This window comes from Oncorhynchus gorbuscha, linkage group LG18, assembly GCF_021184085.1.
Source record: "Oncorhynchus gorbuscha isolate QuinsamMale2020 ecotype Even-year linkage group LG18, OgorEven_v1.0, whole genome shotgun sequence".
Taxonomy (NCBI): domain Eukaryota; kingdom Metazoa; phylum Chordata; class Actinopteri; order Salmoniformes; family Salmonidae; genus Oncorhynchus; species Oncorhynchus gorbuscha.
Window position 1 is genome coordinate 22,797,717 of NC_060190.1, and position 21,219 is coordinate 22,818,935.

The following is a 21,219-nucleotide window of genomic DNA, read 5'->3' on the forward strand; positions in this document are numbered from 1 at the left end:
TCAACTCACACTGGGTTCATCATAAAAAGGAGGGAGCATGATAGTTCTAGGCCTACCGCGCAGAGCAGTTATCCTATTCACCTGCTGTCCATTACTCCATTCATTCATCTTGTTCAATATTGTCTGCAAATGCTATACTAAAAACACATTACACTTGAATATTCATACAATGTAGACTAAGATCGCTGCTTTCATCTTCACTGTGTGGTTTTGGAGAACAGAGCTCCATATTTCTAACCCGAGGCTTCTCTTCGGGTGATTTCCAAAACATTGAATATTTAATCCGTAAAACAGCCAATTTGACTAGGGCCAGGCTACATTTCGGGTGGTTAGGGTGACAAAATGTCTTGGAATATCAGATCTTTTAAATATTGTAGAATACAAAATGACATAGGAGGCCTAGTTAATATCACATCTTATATAGTGGACTGTTAGATCTCACTTTCTCCGACAGCTCCCCACTGGCATGCATACACAATTTGTTTCATGTGAGCACTAACATAATTTCTAGGAATTTAGTCTATATAAATACTACATATAGAAACATGTTGCTTTGTTTGATGGAGAACAGCCTATCCGGGTAAACCTCATGGCATGAAGATTGAGGAGCGACATGAAACACGACAGTTAAATACCGGATTAGGCAGCAGTAATCTGACCGCTACAGAGTGCATGCGCAAACATCGAAGAGAGTGACTGTCAGGCAGTTTTGTGGGGAGAAAAAAACGAATTGATGGACCTCAACCTTGGACCCCAGTCAAAATGTAGGCTACCCACGATTAATGCCTAACCAACAATGAGGAGGTGGACGCGAAGAGAGGTGAGTTAGTTGGGTAGAAAATACATATTTACAAATGTGCTGTTTGTGGTGCATCATGTTGGGTCGCGCGCGATGTCAGTAAACCTGTGTCAGTAAACCCGGTCCCGCGGAGAGCTCAGCCGTCGGATTGAAACTGGTAGTTAACTGGTCGTTATTAACATGGTCATCGATAAAAGTGCTGTTCTGGGATGCATAGGATAGTTTTAATTAAATTAAGTTCATAGAAACTGTAGGCCACCTAATAATCTTCGATGTGATGACCTCAATAACAACTCCAATGGTAAATTACAATTTAACATCAATACACAGAGGCTATATTTTAGTCTAGTCATTATTATAAAAGCTGCAAACATAGTCGAGTCTGTGTAACTAATTTGTAACCAATGTGGATAGTTGGTGCGCTGCGCTGCACGTAGTGGTGACCCAGTTGGCCAGGTGTAAATCCGTGCAGCTCTTGTTCTCATTTGTGTCACTGAATTAGTCTATAAGAGACACAAAAGGGGTGCATTGAAGGGAGAACGAAAAGTTTCAACAACAACTTGGGTTGGGAGAAAACATATTGAAATGAACTGCATTCCTAAAATAAAAAATAAAAAGATAGGTACGTTTGTCCTGGTCACAGCTAGGGTACCAGTGGATTTGGGGTATCCTCTGTCAGAGCTCCTCTTTTATCTGAGATATATCTATTTCAATTTTTCAAGTCCTAGTACCCCTGGTTGGGAACCGCTGGCCTAAATGAGCACGCCGCACATGCTTGGGATAGCAATGGATTGTAAATTCACCCTCTCAATTGTATGCATTCCCTAGTAGAATAGTGGCTTTTTTGTCTGCAGTCTATAGTCAAGTATTGTTTTTCCCTCGTGTCAATCCCTGCTGAGTGCCTCTTTCCCAACAGTCACAGGAACGAACGCAGGTGGCCTGTAATGTTGTCATATTTCTGTCATGTCAAAGGCTATGCTCTCCGCTGCGCTCTCATGCAGGATTAATCTAGTCATCTTGTCCCACATTTGACATAATCTTATTAATTCTAGCTTTGGCCAAGAAATATTAATCTCCTGTTTTTTTCAGCCAGCTATATTCTACCAACAACTTTTGTTGCCTATTGAACTGTTAAACAAAATTGAAATGTTTCTCTAGTTTAGGTGGATACAAATGAGGCCTGTGATGGCATGGTGAAGGGAATGACTGTAACAGCTGGTATAGACTGCAGTCAGAATAATGCTGAGATGTGATGAAGTCTAAGTGGTTATTATAGAACTCCTGTATGATTCCTTTTTTCTAAATTCCCTCTGTTTTAGATAACCGGCTTGGTCTATGACAGAGCCTGAAGAGGACTCCATGGACAGCTGTTCTGGCACATTACACATCACACCGGAGATGGACTAAACCCAGATAGCCTCAGTCAACACTTTCTCTGCACTATAGACATCACCTCATCTGACATGATCAAAGCTCTAAATACAGATGCTGCGACAGCCAGTGGATGGATTAATGCCAGCGAGACTGAGTGGGCTGTAGTCCATGCTAACCATGGGAAGTGAGCCGCCACAAGCCGTCGCCCGGCTGTTTTCCTGGGTAAATGGCATGTCCAAGTGTGAGCTGATTGAGCTGAAAGACCTCAGCCTGAATGATCGCATAGAGCTGGCACCAGACCCACCAGCCTCTCTGCCCCCAGCAGCGCCCCTGACCCCCAGGCAGATGAGAGCTCCGGAGAGGCCCAGCCACGTGGTCCGGCTGGTGGGGGACAGTGTGAGTGTTGAGGGGCCCTCGTGGTTCACAGGTCAGGTTGGAAAGGGACATGACTTCCAGCCCTGCAGTTACACCCAGATCAGCTGGTGCGATTTGTGTGGTGAATTCATCTGGGGCCTTTACAAACAGAGCCTGAGCTGTGCTAGTGAGTACCAACCCTGTGTGTGTGTGTGTGTGTGTGTGTGTGTGTGTGTGTGTGTGTGTGTGTGTGTGTGTGTGTGTGTGTGTGTGTGTGTGTGTGTGTGTGTGTGTGTGTGTGTGTGTGTGTGTGTGTGTGTGTGTGTGTGTGTGTGTGTGTGTGTGTGTGTGTATTTGTATGTGTGCGCATGTATGATCACTGTCTGTGTTTTCAAAGTTTGGGAGTAACTGATTACTGTAGACATCACCTCATCTGACATGATCAAAGCTCTAAATACAGATGCTGCGACAGCCAGAGGATGGATTAATGCCAGCGAGACTGAGTGGGGTGTAGTCCATGCTAACCATGGGAAGTGAGCCGCCACAAGCCGTTGCCCGGCTGTTTGCCTGGGTAAATGGCATGTAATCAGTTACATGTAATCTGATTAACAGCAAAAATATTGTAATCAGATTACAGATTTTTTTGAAAAACTAGATGATGACTCCTTAGATATCGTTTAAATACACAAAGGATGTTTGTGAAAAATATGTCATGACACCTTTTTGTTTTCTCAATGACATTCGATTAGCATTTTAAAAAGTTGTGAGTTTAAACTTGTTCCACCTGAGCAGGTCTGACCACAAGTCAGATACTTTTTGTCTTCTTCTAATGCCTCTTAAGGGGAAAGTAATCCCCCAAAAAAGTAACAGAAAGTAATCAGATTACGTTTTGGTAATCCAAAAGTTACTTTAATTATGTGTTTTTTGTGGGGGGGGGCTGTTTGTTTTTTGTGTTAGGGACCACATGAGCATGGGAAAAAGTTTATTCTCAAAGAGTCGTTGGACTGCATGCATTTCTGAATCTACAGCAGCATTCCAATGTATATGTGATACATATGTGTAGGTACTATGGGGCTGAGTACAGTAAACTGTATAGTCAAAGCCACTCATTCATTAGTCTTGCTTCCCAGTGCTCCTAACTTCGTAAAGATCTAGAATCATCTTTCGGTCCCCAAATTCAAAATTGACCCCAGATCAGTGTCTACAGGTAACTTCACCCTACAAAGTGTTGGGTAGCTACTCTGAAAAATATTTTTTATTTTATTTAACCTTTTTTAAACTAGTTAAGACATTTAAAAACAAATTCAAATTTACAAAGACAGCCTACCCCTAACCGGGACAATGCTGGGCCATGGGATTACCAATTACGTCTGGTTGTGATACAGCCTGGAATTGAACCAGGGTCTGTAGTGATGCCTCTAGAGGAGCACTGAGATGCAGTGCCTTAGACTGCTGCGCCACTCGGAAGCCCCCTACAAAGGAGAGTTTTACAAGCTACCAATTACTTCACAATGGAAGAAGTTAAGATACACTAAATCTACCCTTTAGAGAAATAGAGTTTACTTAACTAAAGTTACTTTGAAAAAGTAGCTTACCACATCCAAACTACTTCATGAAAAATTATCACATGTAAATCTGAAATTTCATAGACTACAAACACTTCACTTTGGGGTCATATGTTAACAGAATGTGTCATTTACCCTGTTAAACACAACAGTTATGTTTCAAGTGAGAATCAGGCACGTCTGATGCCAAAAAAAGACAGGAAATTATTGCCTACTTCAACAATATTTTATTTTAGTTTAAAAAAAAGTTGTTTGTAGTTCCAGTAAGTAGCTACACCGCTACATGGCAAATAAGTAGTGAAAACACTACCTAGATTTCATTTTAGTTCAACTACTACCAAACGACTGCAAAATGTAGTTAAATTACTAGTTGAACTTCATGTAGTTTACTACCCTTGAACACTGACCCTAGAACATTGATACATGCTGAAGAGACTCCTCATTCACGGTTGATGTGGTGGACAGAATCAACAGCAGGGGGCAGTGACGACCTACATTTACTGTGCTGCTGCTGACCCCAATGCCACACGATCATGAGAAGGCTGGGAGGGTGAATTCAGTTAACTTAACACCTTAGTTTCCATCCACAAGATGAATGACGATTGGCAGAATAAACCGATTTGAGGCAAAATGGTTGATCCGAAATGTGTGAATGATAATGGTTGAAGCAATCAACCGTCCTCTAGTCCTCACATGTCAGTCATCTCCCTCTCTCTCTCTCTTTCTCTCTCCCTCGCTCTGTCTTCTCTGTCTCTGTTTCTCTCTCTCCCCAAAGACTGCAGTTACACCTGTCACTTCCAGTGTCGACCGTTTATCCAGTTGGATTGCAGCACCGATAGTAGACTCCTCACTACCGACCAAACAGATGTTTCTGAAGACACCGTAGAGACAGACACTAACGTGGATGTGGTGAGTGAGAGATACAAGGTGTTGCAGGGTGTCTCTATTGTTTGTCAGTTGCCTTTCCATTGTCAATGTTATTTCAACAAAGGAGAGGGAATTCATGCAGAACATAATATATAGTGTGTGGTTAGTAGAAGGGGTTAAAGAGGGTACAATATGTAGTGTTTGTGCGCTGTAGAGATAAACCAAGGTCCAATGTCTGTACTAATCCAACAGAACACGTTCCTGTGTGTGTGTGTGTGTGTGTGTGTGTGTGTGTGTGTGTGTGTGTGTGTGTGTGTGTGTGTGTGTGTGTGTGTGTGTGTGTGTGTGTGTGTGTGTGTGTGTGTGTGTGTGTGTGTGTGTGTGTGTGTGTGTGTGTGTGTGTGTGTGTGTGTGTGTGTGTGTGTGGGGAGGGGGAGGGGGGGTTGTCTAGGCCTACTGCTTTTTAGTGCCATGTGCTCACGGAGAAAGAGATTTTATTGCCTACCTCCTGAGACCGCCTGCCAGGACAGCCAGAGACTCATCAAGCAATTTAGGAGAGGGGTGGAGAGGAGGATGTTGCTTAGGAACATCACAATAAAACAGCTGTTCAGCTTTTGAACCACAGAAAAAAAACTATCCTGACATGCATAGAGCATCAAATAATAAAGTCAACACATTTTAATATATTATTCAACATGTCTGTTCTGCTACATATTTTTCTAGGCTGGTGTATAGGCTAGTCTCTTCTTGACAGCACAGAACAGTCCAATGTGTTTCTTGTAGTTTGACTATTGTTGTTTTTGTGGTGTGGTCTGGACAATGGCCATATGACCAATTGCTGTCACAGCTGGACTTTCCACTTTCTAAATTTTTCACGGGAAACAAGGAGGGGCTTGCGCGTATGGTGGCAATGGGGGGAGGGTCCAGACGCTTATTCAGTTTGTTAATTTCACAGGAGCATTGGGTGGGACTCAAGAACCACATAGTACTTACTCCCCATCAATTTGAAATCACGTGAAGGACTGACATAACGGAACAAGTAGAGTAGTAGTGGGAATGGTAGAATATTATAACGTGTAGTGATGAGCGTTTGGTTCAATTTTCCAGTTCAAAGTTTTTCTCGGGTGGATATGATTAATTCATTAATTAGCTAGGCTATGATTGTGAGCACTGATGACAATTGGCGAGGGATCCACAAATATGTTAATATTGTAATATAGCGATATGGCGTTAAAAGAGGCAATGGGAAAGACCCTATCATTTGAGATGACTTGGGGCAGCACGACCAGCAGCGGATACTGTAGCCAGGATGACTCGGACTCCGAGCTGGAGCAGTTTTTCACAGCGCGCACATCCTTCTTTATCAAAGTCAAACGGAAAAAGGTGAGGCGTCCGCGGCAATTAAAAAAACCTCAGAGAAGTCTGGTCTATCAAGTTGATAACGTACTATCCCCCAAAACAGATGTGCCTTTATTTTCTAATGACTATGTAACCTAAACGTTTGTGCAATGTCGTTGTTGATAGTCTTCATAGTCTGTTGTCAAAGTAATGTCGTTTCTTTAGTTCTGAGTGTAGCTGGCCCAATAGGATTTTCGACATGTACATTGCTAGACTCATTTGTGTAATACAGTGACTTTAACATACGTTAATGAATCATAGGGAGATGGGAGATGAGGCTTTTGTCCCATAGGTTTTGTCCTCTTCAAATATTTAAATAATGCATGAGTTCATCAAATCAAATTGTATTTATCACATGCGCCGAATACAACAGGTGTAGACTATACCGTTAAATGCTTACTTATGAGCCATTTCCCCAAAAATTATGTTAAAAAGTTAATAATAATAATAATAAGAAGAAGAAGAAAATAAGAAGAAAAAAGGAAATAGTAATAAAATAAAATAACAATAAAGAGGCTATATACAAGGACTACCGGTACTGAGTCGTGCAGAGGTATGAGGTAGTTGAGGTAATATGTAACATATTCATATTCATTCCGCGCTGAGTAATAGGCTACCACTGAAATAAATTACCTACAATAGTTTCAAACGGTACAGTTTTCAGCTCATTTGCATAATGTCATGGCCACTAGCCTACAACAGTCTCAAATTTACCCTATGGCTATCTACTAGGCTATTACATATGTTGTCAAGCTATTGTCATTTGATACAAGAAAGTAACGCATACACAGAAACTCTGTTACTCTGCAGAGTTTTGTCAGGTAATATGCATGTATGTGCAAATGGGGTGCTTACAAAGCTTCACACTGTCCCATTTGTAAATGGCTGTTTTTCCAGATGGGAATTATTTCGTTTTTGCATGACACACTGGAAAATTGGTACAAAGAGATATTGTGCTGCTCTGTGGAAATTCTTAATATGGTGGTTGGAACTGGCAGATATATATACCACCAAAGCCTATATTTAACCTTTGTGTGCGTGTGCGTGTGTCTGTGTCCTCACTGACTTCCTCTCCTCTGTTCTTGTGGAAGGTGGAGTTTCCTGATGTTCTTGCTAGTTGTGCTTGGTAGGGAGGGAGGTGGGAGGGGGGGGGGGGGTTGAGAGAGCAAGTCTGGACACAGCTTCCTGCTTGATGTATCTTGCTTTAAACCCAAGGGAGTGAACTTTGCTGATTACTGTACAGAAAGAGAGGTTGTGTTATGTGAACGTTATGCCAGAGGACAAAGGCTACTGTACTATTGTAATACAGTACCACGCACTAGCTACTGTACACAGAAGGCACATAGTCCACGTTGACTTACCACATGGCTAAACCAATAACTTGTTTCATTAAAAACTATTTGGGAGATGATGAAGCAGGTTTGTGATACAGCGGTCAAAAAACAAGTAGTCTCTCTGCTGTCACCTTGTGGTTGGATAGTCAGTGAGTTTAGGATTTTGATTCTAGACTATAGGTCATGGGAGACTGGTTTTGATACTCATCTTCCTCCTCTATTTAAGATTGAACCTATTGACTGGGGGAAACAAGTGCTGTCTGTCGGTGACATCCAGCAGAAGGTGAAGGAATATAATGCACAGATCAACAGTAATCTCTACATGGTGCTGGTAAGGGATTGTAATTGTTGCATGCACACACACACCTGTGTCGAAGCCCCAGTTAACCTCATTCTGTAGATGAGTTGCTGTAGATAATGTCCTGTTTCCTGTGTACGTATGTGGTAATCTGTAAGTTAATATTTCAGTTCCTGAGGTATGTTATGTTCACATTGTATTGACATGTCCATTGACAATCCGTCTAAGGACACTATGTTCCTGTATCCCTCTTTCAGAACCGAGACGGATCCTACACTGGCTTCATCAGGGTCCTTTTTAAGCTGACTCGGCCCGTGTCACTCCCACCCCCTCGGAAGGCGTCTTCACCACAGGAAGAGGGACAACAGGAGGGGGGGCTTAAGCACCGGACATCTTTCTACCTCCCCAAAGACACGGCCAAACACCTGCACATAAGCTCCCAGACGCGGGCACGTGAGGTCATAGAGGCCCTGCTCAACAAGTTCACCGTGGTGGACAACCCTGCCAAGTTTGCTCTGTTTGAACGCAGCGAACGTGAAAACCAGAGTGAGTGTCCGCAAGCAATGCAACCTAAATGCACTGTCATGAACATGCTCAAATCATTCCACTTAATATGATACCAAACACAATGTAATAAAGTGTCAGTGTCACTCTCTCCCCTCCCATCTCTCTCCCCTCCCCTCCTATCTCTCTCTCCCCTCCCTCTGTCTCCCCTCCCATCTCTCTCTACCCTCCCCTCCCCTCTCTCTCTCTCTCCCCTCCCATCTCTCTCTCTCCCCTCCCATCTCTCTACCCTCCCCTCCCATCTCTCTCTCCCTCCCATCTCTCTCTCTCCCCTCCCATCTCTCTCTCTCTCTCCTTTCTCTTTCTTTCTTTTACTTTTCTAGTATACCTTCGTAAGCTGTCTGATGACGAGAGGCCGCTCCACCTGCGTCTGTGTGCCGGACCCAATGAGAAAGTCCTCAGTCTGGTGTTGAAAGAGAATGAGACGGGGGAGGTCAATGTGAGTACACACCTCTAAAACACGCGCACACATGCACGTGCACACACACAGACACATACACACTTTAAGGCTCTTGTATGCTCAATACTGAAATGATGTGCATTGAAAAGTGTTGACAGTGATTATGTAACTTTACTATTTGAGTTGCTCTCGCTCTCTCCCACAGTGGGATGCATTCAGCTTTCCTGAGCTGCGTAATTTCCTGCGGATTCTTCAGCGTGAGGAAGAGGAGCACGTCCGGCAGATAGTCAAGCGCTACGCTCTGGCCAGGGATAGGATGAAGGAGGCCATGGCCAGCATCACCACCCCTGGCTGATGTGATGGCATGATGGGTGACATCATGGTAGAGAGGCATACACACTGTTGACCAGCGGCCACCAGGAGCATGGCACACAATGCCACTCTTGAGTTCAAAGTTCAAATGTCTTTAGGGCTGACCCTGCTGTAGCAGATAGAGCACAGCAACCCCTGCAGCTGTCAAGGGCAACTAGGGCCAATAGTGGGTTAGGTAGGGGGCGACACCGGAAGTCAGAGATCAATCATGAACACGTCTTTGAGACAGACAAGGTAATAGCAGTGCAAGTTAGGAGAGAGAGTAGAGGTATTTAGTGCAAACCAGTAGGCTACTGCTACATGTTGTGTGGCCTGGATTGGGCATTACTGTGAAGGACAGGAGGAAGTTATCTGAGGAATGAGGACAGACGATACTGTCATTGACTGGACACCTAGGAGATATCCTGGTCTGGACACTGCTTAACTGGAGAACTGGAGTTTTTCACTGGGAACATTGTATGTTGCTGCTCAGTTGTTGTGGGAAGGATTGGGTAAATAAAGATGTAACTGTATTGAGCTGTTGTTACTCTCATATTTCCCCTTTGCCGTTAATAACGGGATCCTTGAATGTGTCTGACATGTCAATCTGTTGCAGACCAGGGTTGTGTTCAATAGGGCATATTGCAGCAAAATGTTTTGCAATTGAAAACAAAATTCTGTGTTCTTATTGGGACAGTTTAGGTCTCTCCCCATTTCAAAAATGTTTTCTTCCTACTGAACATGGCCCAGCTTTCTGGGAAGCCATCTACCCTAATTACTCAGAGAAATCATGTGAACTTTTAATTAGTCTGTAATGCATGTTTTACTATGGGAATGAAATATCTAGGGAACAGAATCTATGTTGTAATGTGTTCATACTTCCACTTCTAATAAAAATATTACACATGAACTACATGTCATTGAATCTTTATTTTGTTATCAGTGTTGTTGTCATGTCTTACATCGCCCACTTTAGAGTAGGCTATTATTTTTCTTATCTGCTCACTCTTTCCTCATCATAAAGAACCTTCTCTAACCTTCCATTCTGTATTTTTTTTGTTTTGTTAATAGACTGGAAGTGACGTAGGTACATGCCCTCCATATGATGGAAGTGAGTGAGAGGCTAAAAACGGTGACTAGCAGTTTCAGAGAGTTAACGTTAGCTACCTGTGCTTCGAAGACATTCGTCGTCTAAGGAAGTTATAAAATACGACTAATTGACATCAAGCTGAAATTACTCGGTATGTCGACAGTGAATGTGCTTGCAAGCATGCAACCTAAATCAAAGGGAGACGTTTAACGTTAGCTAGCTGGTTAATGTTACCTTGACAGCACGTATGGCGTTTTGTAGCTAGCTAACGTTAGCCATCTGATATTCTAAAAGGCCCTCAGCTACCATATCACAGACACGATGGTATGTTCTGCCAACCAACTAAGACTTCAACCTGTCTCAGATATGAAACGCTACTGCTGTAAACAGGTCGCTAACCGATAACGTTAACTAGCATTGCTAGCTAGCTAATTGGTTTTGAAAGCTAATGCCAGCTTCGAGTCCTAACTAGCTAGCTATGCTTTTGTACAGAACTAACGTATGCATGTAGTTAGCAGGTGACGCCAACATAAGATTCCATGTTATCTGGCTAATATGATTTTTAGTTCAAACAGCAGCTGCCAGAGAAACATGTCACCATTCATCAACGGCTGCTAACTCACTTTCTCTGTAATTCCTTTAAATTGTAGCTGCCTACTGTCTTCTACTTAATAAATAACATCCCTGTCTCAAGACCTGTCAACACCTACATCGAGCATCAACTCGCTACATCTCTCCTGGGTGCAGTCCGGCCAAGAAAATAATGTCCCACAGTTGAAGATGGGCGGGAGTGGCTCCAAAACCAAAGGTTATTGGCCTTTTGCAGGTTCAGGCAGTGGTGATGGTGATCCAACCAAAGAGGGAGTCGACGAACAGTCGCTGGCAAGACTCCGAAGTTTCCGAAATGGGACGCCCTTCGTGTTTACCAGATGGAGGTAAATATAGCATCACAAGTAGCTATGTCATCATAACATACAGCACATGCTACAAGTCAGAACACCAGCCACATCTCAGGATTGAGCAACATGTGGATGTCCTAATTCAACTTTAAACTGAAGCCAATATTGTTCACTTACACTATAGAAAGGGTACACTATTTGTATCTTTCTAGAAACTTCCCCTCACAATGTCAGTAGCTCTAGGTCTGTGTCTCGGGGCGTACGTAGATCAACACATCAAATCAAGTTTGATTTGTCACATACACATGGTTAGCAGATGTTAATGCGAGTGTAGCGAAATGCTTGTGCTTCTAGTTCCGACAATGCAGTCACAACCAACGAGTAATCTAACCTAACAATTCCACAACTACTACCTTATACACACAAGTGTAAAGGGATAAAGAATATGTACATAAAGATTTATGAATGAGTGATGGTACAGAACAGCATAGGCAAGATGCAGTAGATGGTATTGAGTACAGTATATACATATGAGATGAGTAATGTAGTATATGTAAACAAAATGGCATAGTTTAAAGTGGCTAGTGATTAGAGGTCGACCGATCAACCGGAATGGCTGATTTTAATTAGGGATATTGTCAGCTGGGGGGGATCCAATCTTGCAACCTTACAGTTAACTAGTCCAACGCAATGACCTGCCTCTTGTTGCACTCCACAAGGGGACTGCCTGTTACGCGAATGCAGTAAGCCAAGGTAAGTTGCTAGCTAGCATTAAACGTTTCTTATAAACAATCAATCAATCATAATCACTAGTTAACTACACATGGTTGATGATATTACTATCTGGCGTGTCATGCCAGATAGATACTTGTATGCTCAGTCAGATTATATATATTACCATCTAAGTATCTGACTGAGCGGTGGTAGGCAGAAGCAGGCGCGTAGACATTCATTCAAACAGCACTTTTGTGCGTTTTGCCAGCAGCTCGTGCGTCAAGCATTGCGCTGTTTATGATTTCAAGCATATAAACTCCCGAGATGAGGCTGGTGTAACCGAAGTGAAATGGCTGGCTAGTTATCGCACGCCAATTGCATTTCAAACGTCACTCGCTCGCTCTGAGCCTTGGAGTGGTTGTTTCCCTTGCTCTGCATGGGTAACGCTGCTTCGAGGGTGGCTGTTGTCGTTGTGTTCCTGGTTCAAACCCAGGGAGGAGCGAGGAGAGGGACAGAAGCTATACTGTTACACTGGCAATACTAAAGTGCCTATAAGAACATCCAATAGTCAAAGGTTAATGAAATACAAATGGTATAGAGATAAATAGTTCTATAATTCCTATAATAACTACAACCTAAAAATTCTTACCTGGGAATATTGAAGACTCATGTTAAAAGGAACCATCAGCTTTCATATGTTCTGAGCAAGGAACTTAAACGTTAGCTTTCTTACATGGCAAATAATGCACTTTTACTTTCTTCTCCAACACTTTGTTTTTGCATTATTTAAACCAAATTAAATGTGTTTCATTATTTATTTGAGGCTATATTGATTTTATTGATGTATTATATTAATTTAAAATAAGTGTTCATTCAGTATTGTTGTAATTGTCATTATTACAAATAAAATAAATGGTCCGTTTAATCGGTATCTGCTTTTTGGGTCCTCCAATAATCAGTATCGGCGTTGAAAAATCATAATCGGTCGACCTCTACTAGTGATATATGTATTACATAAAGATGCAGTAGATATAGAGTACAGTATATACATATACATATGAGATGAGTAATGTAGGGTATGTAAACATTATATTAAGTGGCATTGTTTAAAGTGGCTAGTGATACATTTTTTACATCAATTTCCATTATTAAAGTGGCACATGTTTGACATCCCTTTCTATCTCAGTGTGGCAGTGAGCGAGGGGAGGGGTTTAACCATGCAACATCTGTACTGGGTAGACATTCGTCATGCTCTTATTTCTCTGGACCCCACCCAGCAGTAACCTTTATCTGCCTTCAGCTCCCTGTACTTTGACGAGGATGGAGACCTGGCCCACGAGTTCTACGAGGAGACAGTTGTGATGAAGAATGGCCGTAAGAGGGCCAAACTGAAGAAGATCCAGAAAAACCTCATACCTCAGGTAACAGGCCCTTCTCTCAAACTGTCAGAATATGAAATTCAGGGGTATATTTACTAGAAAACGAACAGGATGAAATGGGGGGGGGGGGTTCCTACCTGAATTTGTCCAATGAATCCCCCCCCGGTATTAGATTTTTAAAATTGTAGTTAACCCCTTAGAGTGGATGTCCGTGTCCCTACGGAAATGTAATTAGCATTTATTTTAATTGTATTCCCCATATGTCAGTCTTAAGCTATGGATATTTGATTTGTTGCATTGGATGAGCCTCAATCTGCAGATGTCACACTTCCGCATCAGCCGTGAGAGGTGACGACGCTAGAGCAGTGTTTGTCAGACCATGAGACATGAAAATCAGTTTTCTCAGTTTTCTCACAATCATCTGTAGCGTCCAAACGGTTTGGCCTGCACACTAATATGGTCTCTGTGGAAAGGTGAGACTCTAGGATGCCCAAAGGCTTGACTGAAGGTACCCCGGTACCAGTTTAAAAATTAAAAATTAAATGAATGGAAATGTATATGGAGACTGTTCCAAAAACAAGGGGTAACATACATGTACTTAAAAAGAAATTGTATTATTATTATTTGTTCCATCTAGTGAATGTTATTCAATGTGTTTGTGCTAATAGCAGGTAAGTCAAAAAAAACATTTTGGTTTTATATATTTTTGATACTTCAAGGGGTCTTAAAATTCAAAATCAAATAGCTAAGTGATCCTTGGTATGACCTTCTTTAAATAATTACATATAGCTTAGTAGAACCCCCTCTCCCAGCTCAGACTGTTATGGGTTAAACATGAATTCCATTATTTTCTGATGTCATCTAGTATGCATGATGTAAATTGTCCCGCCCCCAAACCAGTGTATTCAACATGGCAATATCCTGATCACATCTCTGAATGTTACGGGCTAGGTATATAATGAATGATCATGTGCTTAGTTTAGTCTTTTCTGTCTCCTTTCCCTTCTAGGGAACCGTAAAGCTGGATCACCCCTGCATCCATGTGGATTTCCCGGTCGTTCTCTGTGAGGTTTGAGGGAGCCTGGTTCCATGTTCTGAGACCAGACTCAGACTAGCCACTGTCAACTCGGTCCCTTTGTTTCCCCCTCCACCTATACTTTACCCTGAAGCACTCAACCTACCCTCCTCTAATTCGCCATGGTCTCCCCGTGATGATGTTTTGCCGGGGTGCCCTGACCTGTGAGGACAGATGTGCTGTTGCTCAACGCGTGTTGAGACTGCATGACATGCGGCTCTGTAAGGTGTGGCCCGTGTGCAGTCGCGCTACACACAGTAGTGAGTGGTCACTCACGGAGTCCCATCAGTGATGTCAGAGAAGATGGATGATGATGAAGACATCGTTCTGCTCGCGTTACCCTCATCCTATTCAATATATACAATGCAGGTCCTGTGTGTGTGTGTGTGTGTGTGTGTGTATTAGTGGATATGAAATGTGACAATGTGTCTCCTTGTCTGCCTGTCTCGCATTAGTGTGCTCTGGTAGGATGATCCACTGTACTTTGTAAGGAGAATGTAAGAGACCAATTGACCCATGGGCTGTTAAGTAGAGTAGTGTCTTTCAGAATAGGCCGAGGTCCGATATCTTTAAACCCCTGGCCTAGAGGGAATTTGCCATCTGTACGGAGCAGCGAGGGGAACAGGTATTAAGGGGTGAGATTTTCCTTTACCTGTTCAGTCTTCAGAGCATCCAAAGTAGAGTTGCAACATTCCAGCAATACATTTCCTGTTTTTCCAGAAATCCCTGTTGGAAGATTCCCAGAATCCCATAATCCTCCCCAACCAGGACTTCTCGAAAACCAGGGAATTTATTGAAAGTTCCTGGAATTTTTAAACTACTTTGGATGGGGTAATGTCAGGCTTAACCCATTAGGGCAACATCCTGAGGTCCGGTATAGGAACATTTTAATGGACATTTTACGTCTAGTCCTCGGGGGGGCAAGTGGGGTGTCGCATTTTTTCCCCCATCGTTAGCAAACACTGCTGATTTAAACATTCTAAACTGAAGATCATAATTAGTTGATTATTGGAGTCTGGTGTGTTAGCTGGGAATAATGTGTGACATGATCGGCGCTGATTTTAATGTGATGTTTAATTGACTGGCTGTGGAGGTCAATCCTAATCCTAAATCGTCTGAGTTCGTGCTGATCTAGGATCAGTGTTAACCCTTTGAGATTATAGTCAAGCCTACGCCGAGCCGCTTTTTAAATATGGGTCCAAGCATTGACTTGAGACTGGGAAAGTCCTGTTCCTTCGCTGCTTTGGGCGATACATTTAATTGTTAATTTATTATCTGTTATACAATGGCTTTGTTTTAAAAAAATCACAACTCAAAATGTCTGTCCCTTTTTATTTCTTCCATGCACCATTACACAAAGACTGCGTTTACACAGGCAGCCCAATTCTGATCTTTTTTTATTTTATTTTTTTACCGTTCAGATCAGCTATTTGCCAATAATTGGGCAAAAGATTAGAATTGGGCTGCCAGTGTAAACACAGCCAAACCCATGTTTCCCTAATTTCAACTATGGAACTTCTGTGTCCTCTGCCCCTGACTTGTATAAAAGCCAATTTATGGTCATTCAAGAGTCTGTTTGCTGCGATGCGGGCCTCTGCAGAAGTCAGGGCGTTCATGCTTCACAGGGCTGTTGTCAAGGAAGTGAGTTTGTGTTTATACAGGACATACTGTCCCTACCTACAGTCAACCAATCATGCCAATGTGGAGTGAAACTCAGCCCTCCGCATTGTTACATTTGTGAGGCTCAGGACGATGCGGTACGAAACTAGATTTGACCTTCGGAAGCTCCACAGTTGCTTCACACCCTCCATACGGAGCATCCAGACGCATTTTAGGAGTCCCTGGATACAGCCCTTAGTCGTGGTATATTTCCCAGAGGTGCCTTGTTGCTATTATTAACCGTTACCAACATAATTGGAACAGTCAATAAGTCATTTTGCATCATACCTTTCAGCCAATCAGCATCCAGGACCCAAGCTACCCAGTTTATAAGTAATTTGATTCTGCAGAAACTTTGATATTTGCCCTTTAACCTCCAGTAGTAGTGATTGGCTTAAGCATTTCCCCTAGTGACCCCAAAAGAAAGGAGACCCCCCCCCCCCCTATCTCTGCCAGCCTGATCTTATAGACTAGACGTAACATTGTAAACTTAAATCCAGGATATGTTACATTTGGTATGGTTACATAAGACAGATGGTTACTTAAGGCAAAAATGAAAGTAGGGGTAGATGGGTGGGCGTCTAGGGCAAACGACTAGCAACCCAATGGTTGCGAGTTCAAATCTCATGGACAACTTTAGAATTTTAGCTAATTAGCAACTTTTCAACTACTTACTACTTTGCATCTTCTTAGCATGTTAGCTAACCCTTCCCCTAAATGTAACCCTTAATCCTTTAACCTAACTCCTAGCCTAGCTAATGTTTGCCACCTAGCTAGAATTCATAACATATAAGTTTGGATTTACGTACAGAATAATGTGAAATGCTATGAGACCAGGTAAACTCATGTCCAACAACACCATTGTTCTGGCCAACCAATGAGAGCATTTCTCTAAGGCACCTTTCCAGATGTTAGACAGATGATTGTATTATGAGCCATTATCTGCCAGTTGTATTGATGTGTAGGAAGCTCGCCTTATCTAACGGGTATACACTTCCAGACCTTTCCCTGAAAGATCAACATTGGGCCAGAGCATGTTCATGTTCACCAAGGCACATTCTATTGAATTACCATGTCCACAGACACACACCTCTCTAGCCTACCTCACAGGGGGACGTTAATTGGATTTCACAGCCCCCATTGGCCACTCTCCCACACACTGGTCCCCTGCAGTCTCATTTCCTTGAGTTAATCCCTGTTCTGAAGACAGGCGCTGAGCTCCCCGGAGACAGCAAGATGGGTTTTAATTGGGTAAGGGGTGGGAGTTTCAAATCTAATAATTTATGCCATATGGGCCCATGTATGCCTGTTTTATACGCTTTTGTCTGATAAATTGCTACTTGTATCCTCAGTTAACTCAGCTCAATGGAAGAGGTATTGATAGTGGTCAAATCTAGCTGAACATCAGCAGAGCCTTCTAATACTCTATGTCTCTATGTAAACAGAAGGCTCTGGACATGACTGCTTGGCTTCTGGGCACAGATGACTCCTGCAGTGTCAAGCCATAATATGAAATGCGCTGTTAGGGAAGTGATTGGGCTTGTTTGACATTGCAGCTGACATGGTGCATTTTCAATCAATGATGACTGACTGACTGATCTACAAATAATTATTGAATAGGATGCAAGGTGATTTGTAGATCAGTCAGTCGGTGGTCGCCTGCAATGTTTACCAAGTCCTTTAACTTTAGTTTGACAACCAGGGTGGTACAGTGGTAGGGTGCATGGGAGGGGAGGTTGGAGTTCATCAATCAATGTGAGGGTGTGTTTTTACACATTCTACATACCTTCTCAAGTGGTCCTTCCACGATGTCAGTGTTTGATATTCCAGGTAAGGGGGTCTACCTGTGTGTGTATGTGCTGCATATAGCATTGTAAATGGTGTCTGATTGCTAGCAGATGACACCACAGTAATTACACGGACTTCATTCAATTCCAGAGCAGTAGCTAGATGCCACAGAGGCTGCTGCTGCAGTTTCTCCCACTGATCGGAGCATATGCAGTCTGGAATGCACAACTTGAAAAGTTGTCACTGTCATTCACTATATTGTGTCTAGGTTGCATAGATAGAATCCGTTTCACTAAGATCACTAATGGCTCTGACCTGAACCCTTATTTTACTCCAGAGGTAAGCATTAGATCTGTCCGACAGGCTTCAGACATTGTTTGCATTTCACATTATGGAACTATTGAAGGCTTTGAATCGCTAACGTGTTTACACAAGATGGTTTCGTCTGAGTGTTCTCTTGACCCTAGCACAGTTGGCAGCTGAAGATTGTGCCCAGGCAGTACCAGTACTGTATGTTCAGCAGCAGTGTGTGGTATCATGTCCTTGGCCCTGGTGTCACACCAATGGGTACTGTGCGGTTGTCAGTGTCACGCTGTCACAGCAGCCACAACCCACTAATGTTCCTGTTGTTTTGGGAGGCCTCATCCTGTCCTGTGCCGATGTGCTGAAAGGGGTAAATGCAACCTGGGGAGGATGTCACTGACGTCCAAATGGTGGAATAAGTGACCCCAACTACTGCACAGGAAACAGCGAAGGGCAACTCTCACCAGGTGTGTGATGTGAATGTTTGTATTCGGGGATGTGAATGTTTGTATTCTTTCACTCACACAACTTTCACCTATTTATTTGTGATGAAAATTGTATATTTGTGCTTTTCTAATAACAAATTTCTGTGTTCATGCAAGTGACTGATTAAATGTGCCTGGGAGGAATCCTCACTATCAGTATCTGCAATTTGGCAGTATGCCCAGAACCTTGTTTTGAGAACGAAAGGGATATCTCAGTTTCAAGGTCTCAGCTTGGAGAGAAGAATCCTCGTGAGGTATTGGTCGGTCACATGCATGAACCAAATGTTAATGATGAATTAAATATGAATAATGAATAAGCAGTATATAGGAGAACTAACGGGACTGCCCCGGTGGAGCTTACATCAGACCGGTACTATATGCATCTAAGTTTGACTGTGACCTCTCCAGCTTGCTGTCAATAAATAATGATTAATTTAAGATTGATTTTGAGTATTCCATGTGTAGAACTTACACAACATTTTATTCTGTAGAAAGGTGTTAAAATAAGCCTGTGTCTTTTTAAAAACTATGCTTTGTCTTATTTGACCATCTGTGTGTGTGTGTGTGTGCGTGTGCGTGTGTGCGTGTGTGTGCAAGGGTCAGCAGAATGGTCATGCCATGGGAAATGTTTTTCATGCAAAGCTGTCTGAGTTATTGTTCTGATTAAAGGATAAAAGAATGCTGGGTCAGGATCCACTCCACTTTATTGCTTTTATACACGTTTTAATTTTCTTTCTTTACCAACTACAAAAAAACTCTGAGAAGAGTCACTGTGTATAGTCCCGTCACGGGAGGGAGATGAAACAGCGTTGAAGTGTTTTTTTTTATGTCTCTGCACTTTTCCAGAAGGCTAGAACAATATTCCAGAGGTTGGGTGAAGGGTTATGCAAAGGTGAAATGGAAAGTTTTGTTTTTTGGTAAGGTTGTGTTCTGAAATTCTGAATCTTTCTGTGGGGGACTTTCGAGAAGCCCTAAATTCTTTGGGATGAAAGTGAACATGATTGACCTATTTGTTCATGTTGGCTTTTATACAACCATATAGCTTTTTCCCCACACATAATATACACCAAGTGTACAAAACATTAGAAACCCGGTGTGGTCGTCCGCTGCAATAGTCCATCCGTAACATTGATCGTCGAGTTGTGCGTTCCAAGATGCCGTTCTGCGTCATTATTTGTCTATTTGTGGCCCATCTGTTAGCTTGCACGATTCTTGCCATTCTTCTTTGACCTCTCTCATCAACGAGCTGTTTTCGCCACCACAGAACTGTTGCTGACTGGATGTATCACCATTCTCGTTAAACCCTAGACACTGTCGTGTGTGTGACATACTGGATCCAGAGTGCCTGGCACTGACTATCATACCACGCTCGAAGTTGCTTAGTTCACTAGTTTTGCACATTCTAACATTCAATCGAACAGTAACTGAATGCCTCGATGCCTGTCTGCCTGCATGATATAGCAAGCCACGGCCAAGTAACTCACTGTCTGTAGGAGCGATCCATTTTCGTGAACAAGGTGGTGAATCTAATAAACTGGCCAGTGAGTGTGTGTGTGTGTGTGTGTATACAAAACATGTGTGTGTGAACACTATGATCCCTTATTTATGTCACTATTTATGTCCAGCCATTTTAATAATGGGAATTGTGGGAAATGTGTAAATATATCACTAGCCACTTTAAACAATGCTACCTTATATAATGTTACTTACCCTACATTATTCATCTCATATGCATATGTGTACATCATGACTGTGTGTGTAATGTGTATCACTAGCCACTTTAACTGTGTTTGTTTACTTTGTGTACACACTATCTGTATGTATATATATATACCACTACACTGCTCTGTACCATCACTCAAAACATGACATACTGACCAGGTAAATCCAGGTGAACACTATGATCCCTTATTTATGTCACTTGTTAAATCCACTCCAATTAGTGTAGAGGAAGGGTGCTGATACAGGTTGAAGCATGTTTTTTATGCCTTGAGACAATTGAGATGTGAATTGTGTATTTGTGTCATTCAGGGGGTGAATAGGCAAGACAAAATATTTAAGTGTCTTTGAACTGGGTAGCATAGTAGGTGCCATGTGAACAGGTTTGAGCGTGTCATGAACTGCAACGCTGCTGGGTTTTTCACACTCAACAGTTTCCCGTGTTTATCAAGATTGGTCTAACACCCAAAGGACATCCAACCAACTTCAAATCAAAATCAAGCTTTATTTATATAGCTCATTTCAGACATGAATGCAACACAATGCGCTTCACAGGAAAAAAACATAAATATACTATGAAAATAAAAACAGAAGTATTTACTACATAACAAACACGAGAATTTAAAAAAAGAATAACGATAAAAACTGAGACTAAAAAAGTACCCTAAGGACAAGACAAGCCAATTGTGGATTGATTTAAAAACAAATAGTGTAAAGTGTGCTCTCCGTCTGGTCTTGGTCAATACCCGTTCTGCAGCATTCTGTATGTATTTCAGTTGACCAATGGCTTTCTTGGGTAGGCCA

General features: G+C 42.3%; 2 protein-coding genes across 7 annotated transcripts; both read left to right on the forward strand.

Moving 5' to 3' along the window:
* The first annotated feature begins 671 nt into the window (after positions 1-671).
* rassf1 (Ras association domain family member 1) lies at positions 672-10,211 on the forward strand. Of its 4 annotated transcripts, none has more exons than XM_046311605.1 (7): positions 672-820; positions 2,119-2,714; positions 4,868-5,001; positions 7,918-8,022; positions 8,247-8,535; positions 8,877-8,992; positions 9,159-10,211. In XM_046311605.1, the coding sequence occupies exons 2-7, from the start codon at positions 2,342-2,344 to the stop codon at positions 9,306-9,308; spliced, it is 1,167 nt and encodes a 388-aa protein (XP_046167561.1). In that variant the 5' UTR covers positions 672-820; positions 2,119-2,341; the 3' UTR covers positions 9,309-10,211. The 4 variants fall into 4 exon arrangements, with proteins under 4 accessions (XP_046167561.1, XP_046167565.1, XP_046167562.1 ...); XM_046311609.1 differs by lacking the exon at positions 672-820 and adding an exon at positions 937-956; XM_046311606.1 differs by lacking the exon at positions 672-820 and adding an exon at positions 965-1,100.
* Positions 10,212-10,387: 176 nt separating this feature from the next.
* On the forward strand, positions 10,388-15,779 carry tusc2b (tumor suppressor 2, mitochondrial calcium regulator b). Of its 3 annotated transcripts, none has more exons than XM_046311611.1 (4): positions 10,388-10,545; positions 11,045-11,329; positions 13,308-13,428; positions 14,396-15,779. In XM_046311611.1, the coding sequence occupies exons 2-4, from the start codon at positions 11,175-11,177 to the stop codon at positions 14,459-14,461; spliced, it is 342 nt and encodes a 113-aa protein (XP_046167567.1). In that variant the 5' UTR covers positions 10,388-10,545; positions 11,045-11,174; the 3' UTR covers positions 14,462-15,779. The 3 variants fall into 3 exon arrangements, with proteins under 3 accessions (XP_046167567.1, XP_046167568.1, XP_046167569.1); XM_046311612.1 differs by having other exon boundaries at positions 10,393-10,545; positions 11,089-11,329; XM_046311613.1 differs by lacking the exon at positions 10,388-10,545 and adding an exon at positions 10,558-10,718.
* Positions 15,780-21,219: the final 5,440 nt, after the last annotated feature.

Coding starts and splice junctions, on each gene's coding strand:
- rassf1 (XM_046311605.1), top strand. CDS start 2,342: ATGCTAACCATGGGAAGTGAGCCGCCACAAGCCGTCGCCCGGCTGTTT. Junction 5,002..7,917: donor CAGACACTAACGTGGATGTG/GTGAGTGAGAGA, acceptor CCTCTATTTAAG/ATTGAACCTATTGACTGGGG. Junction 8,536..8,876: donor CAGCGAACGTGAAAACCAGA/GTGAGTGTCCGC, acceptor TTACTTTTCTAG/TATACCTTCGTAAGCTGTCT.
- tusc2b (XM_046311611.1), top strand. CDS start 11,175: ATGGGCGGGAGTGGCTCCAAAACCAAAGGTTATTGGCCTTTTGCAGGT. Junction 11,330..13,307: donor TTCGTGTTTACCAGATGGAG/GTAAATATAGCA, acceptor ATCTGCCTTCAG/CTCCCTGTACTTTGACGAGG. Junction 13,429..14,395: donor AGAAAAACCTCATACCTCAG/GTAACAGGCCCT, acceptor TTTCCCTTCTAG/GGAACCGTAAAGCTGGATCA.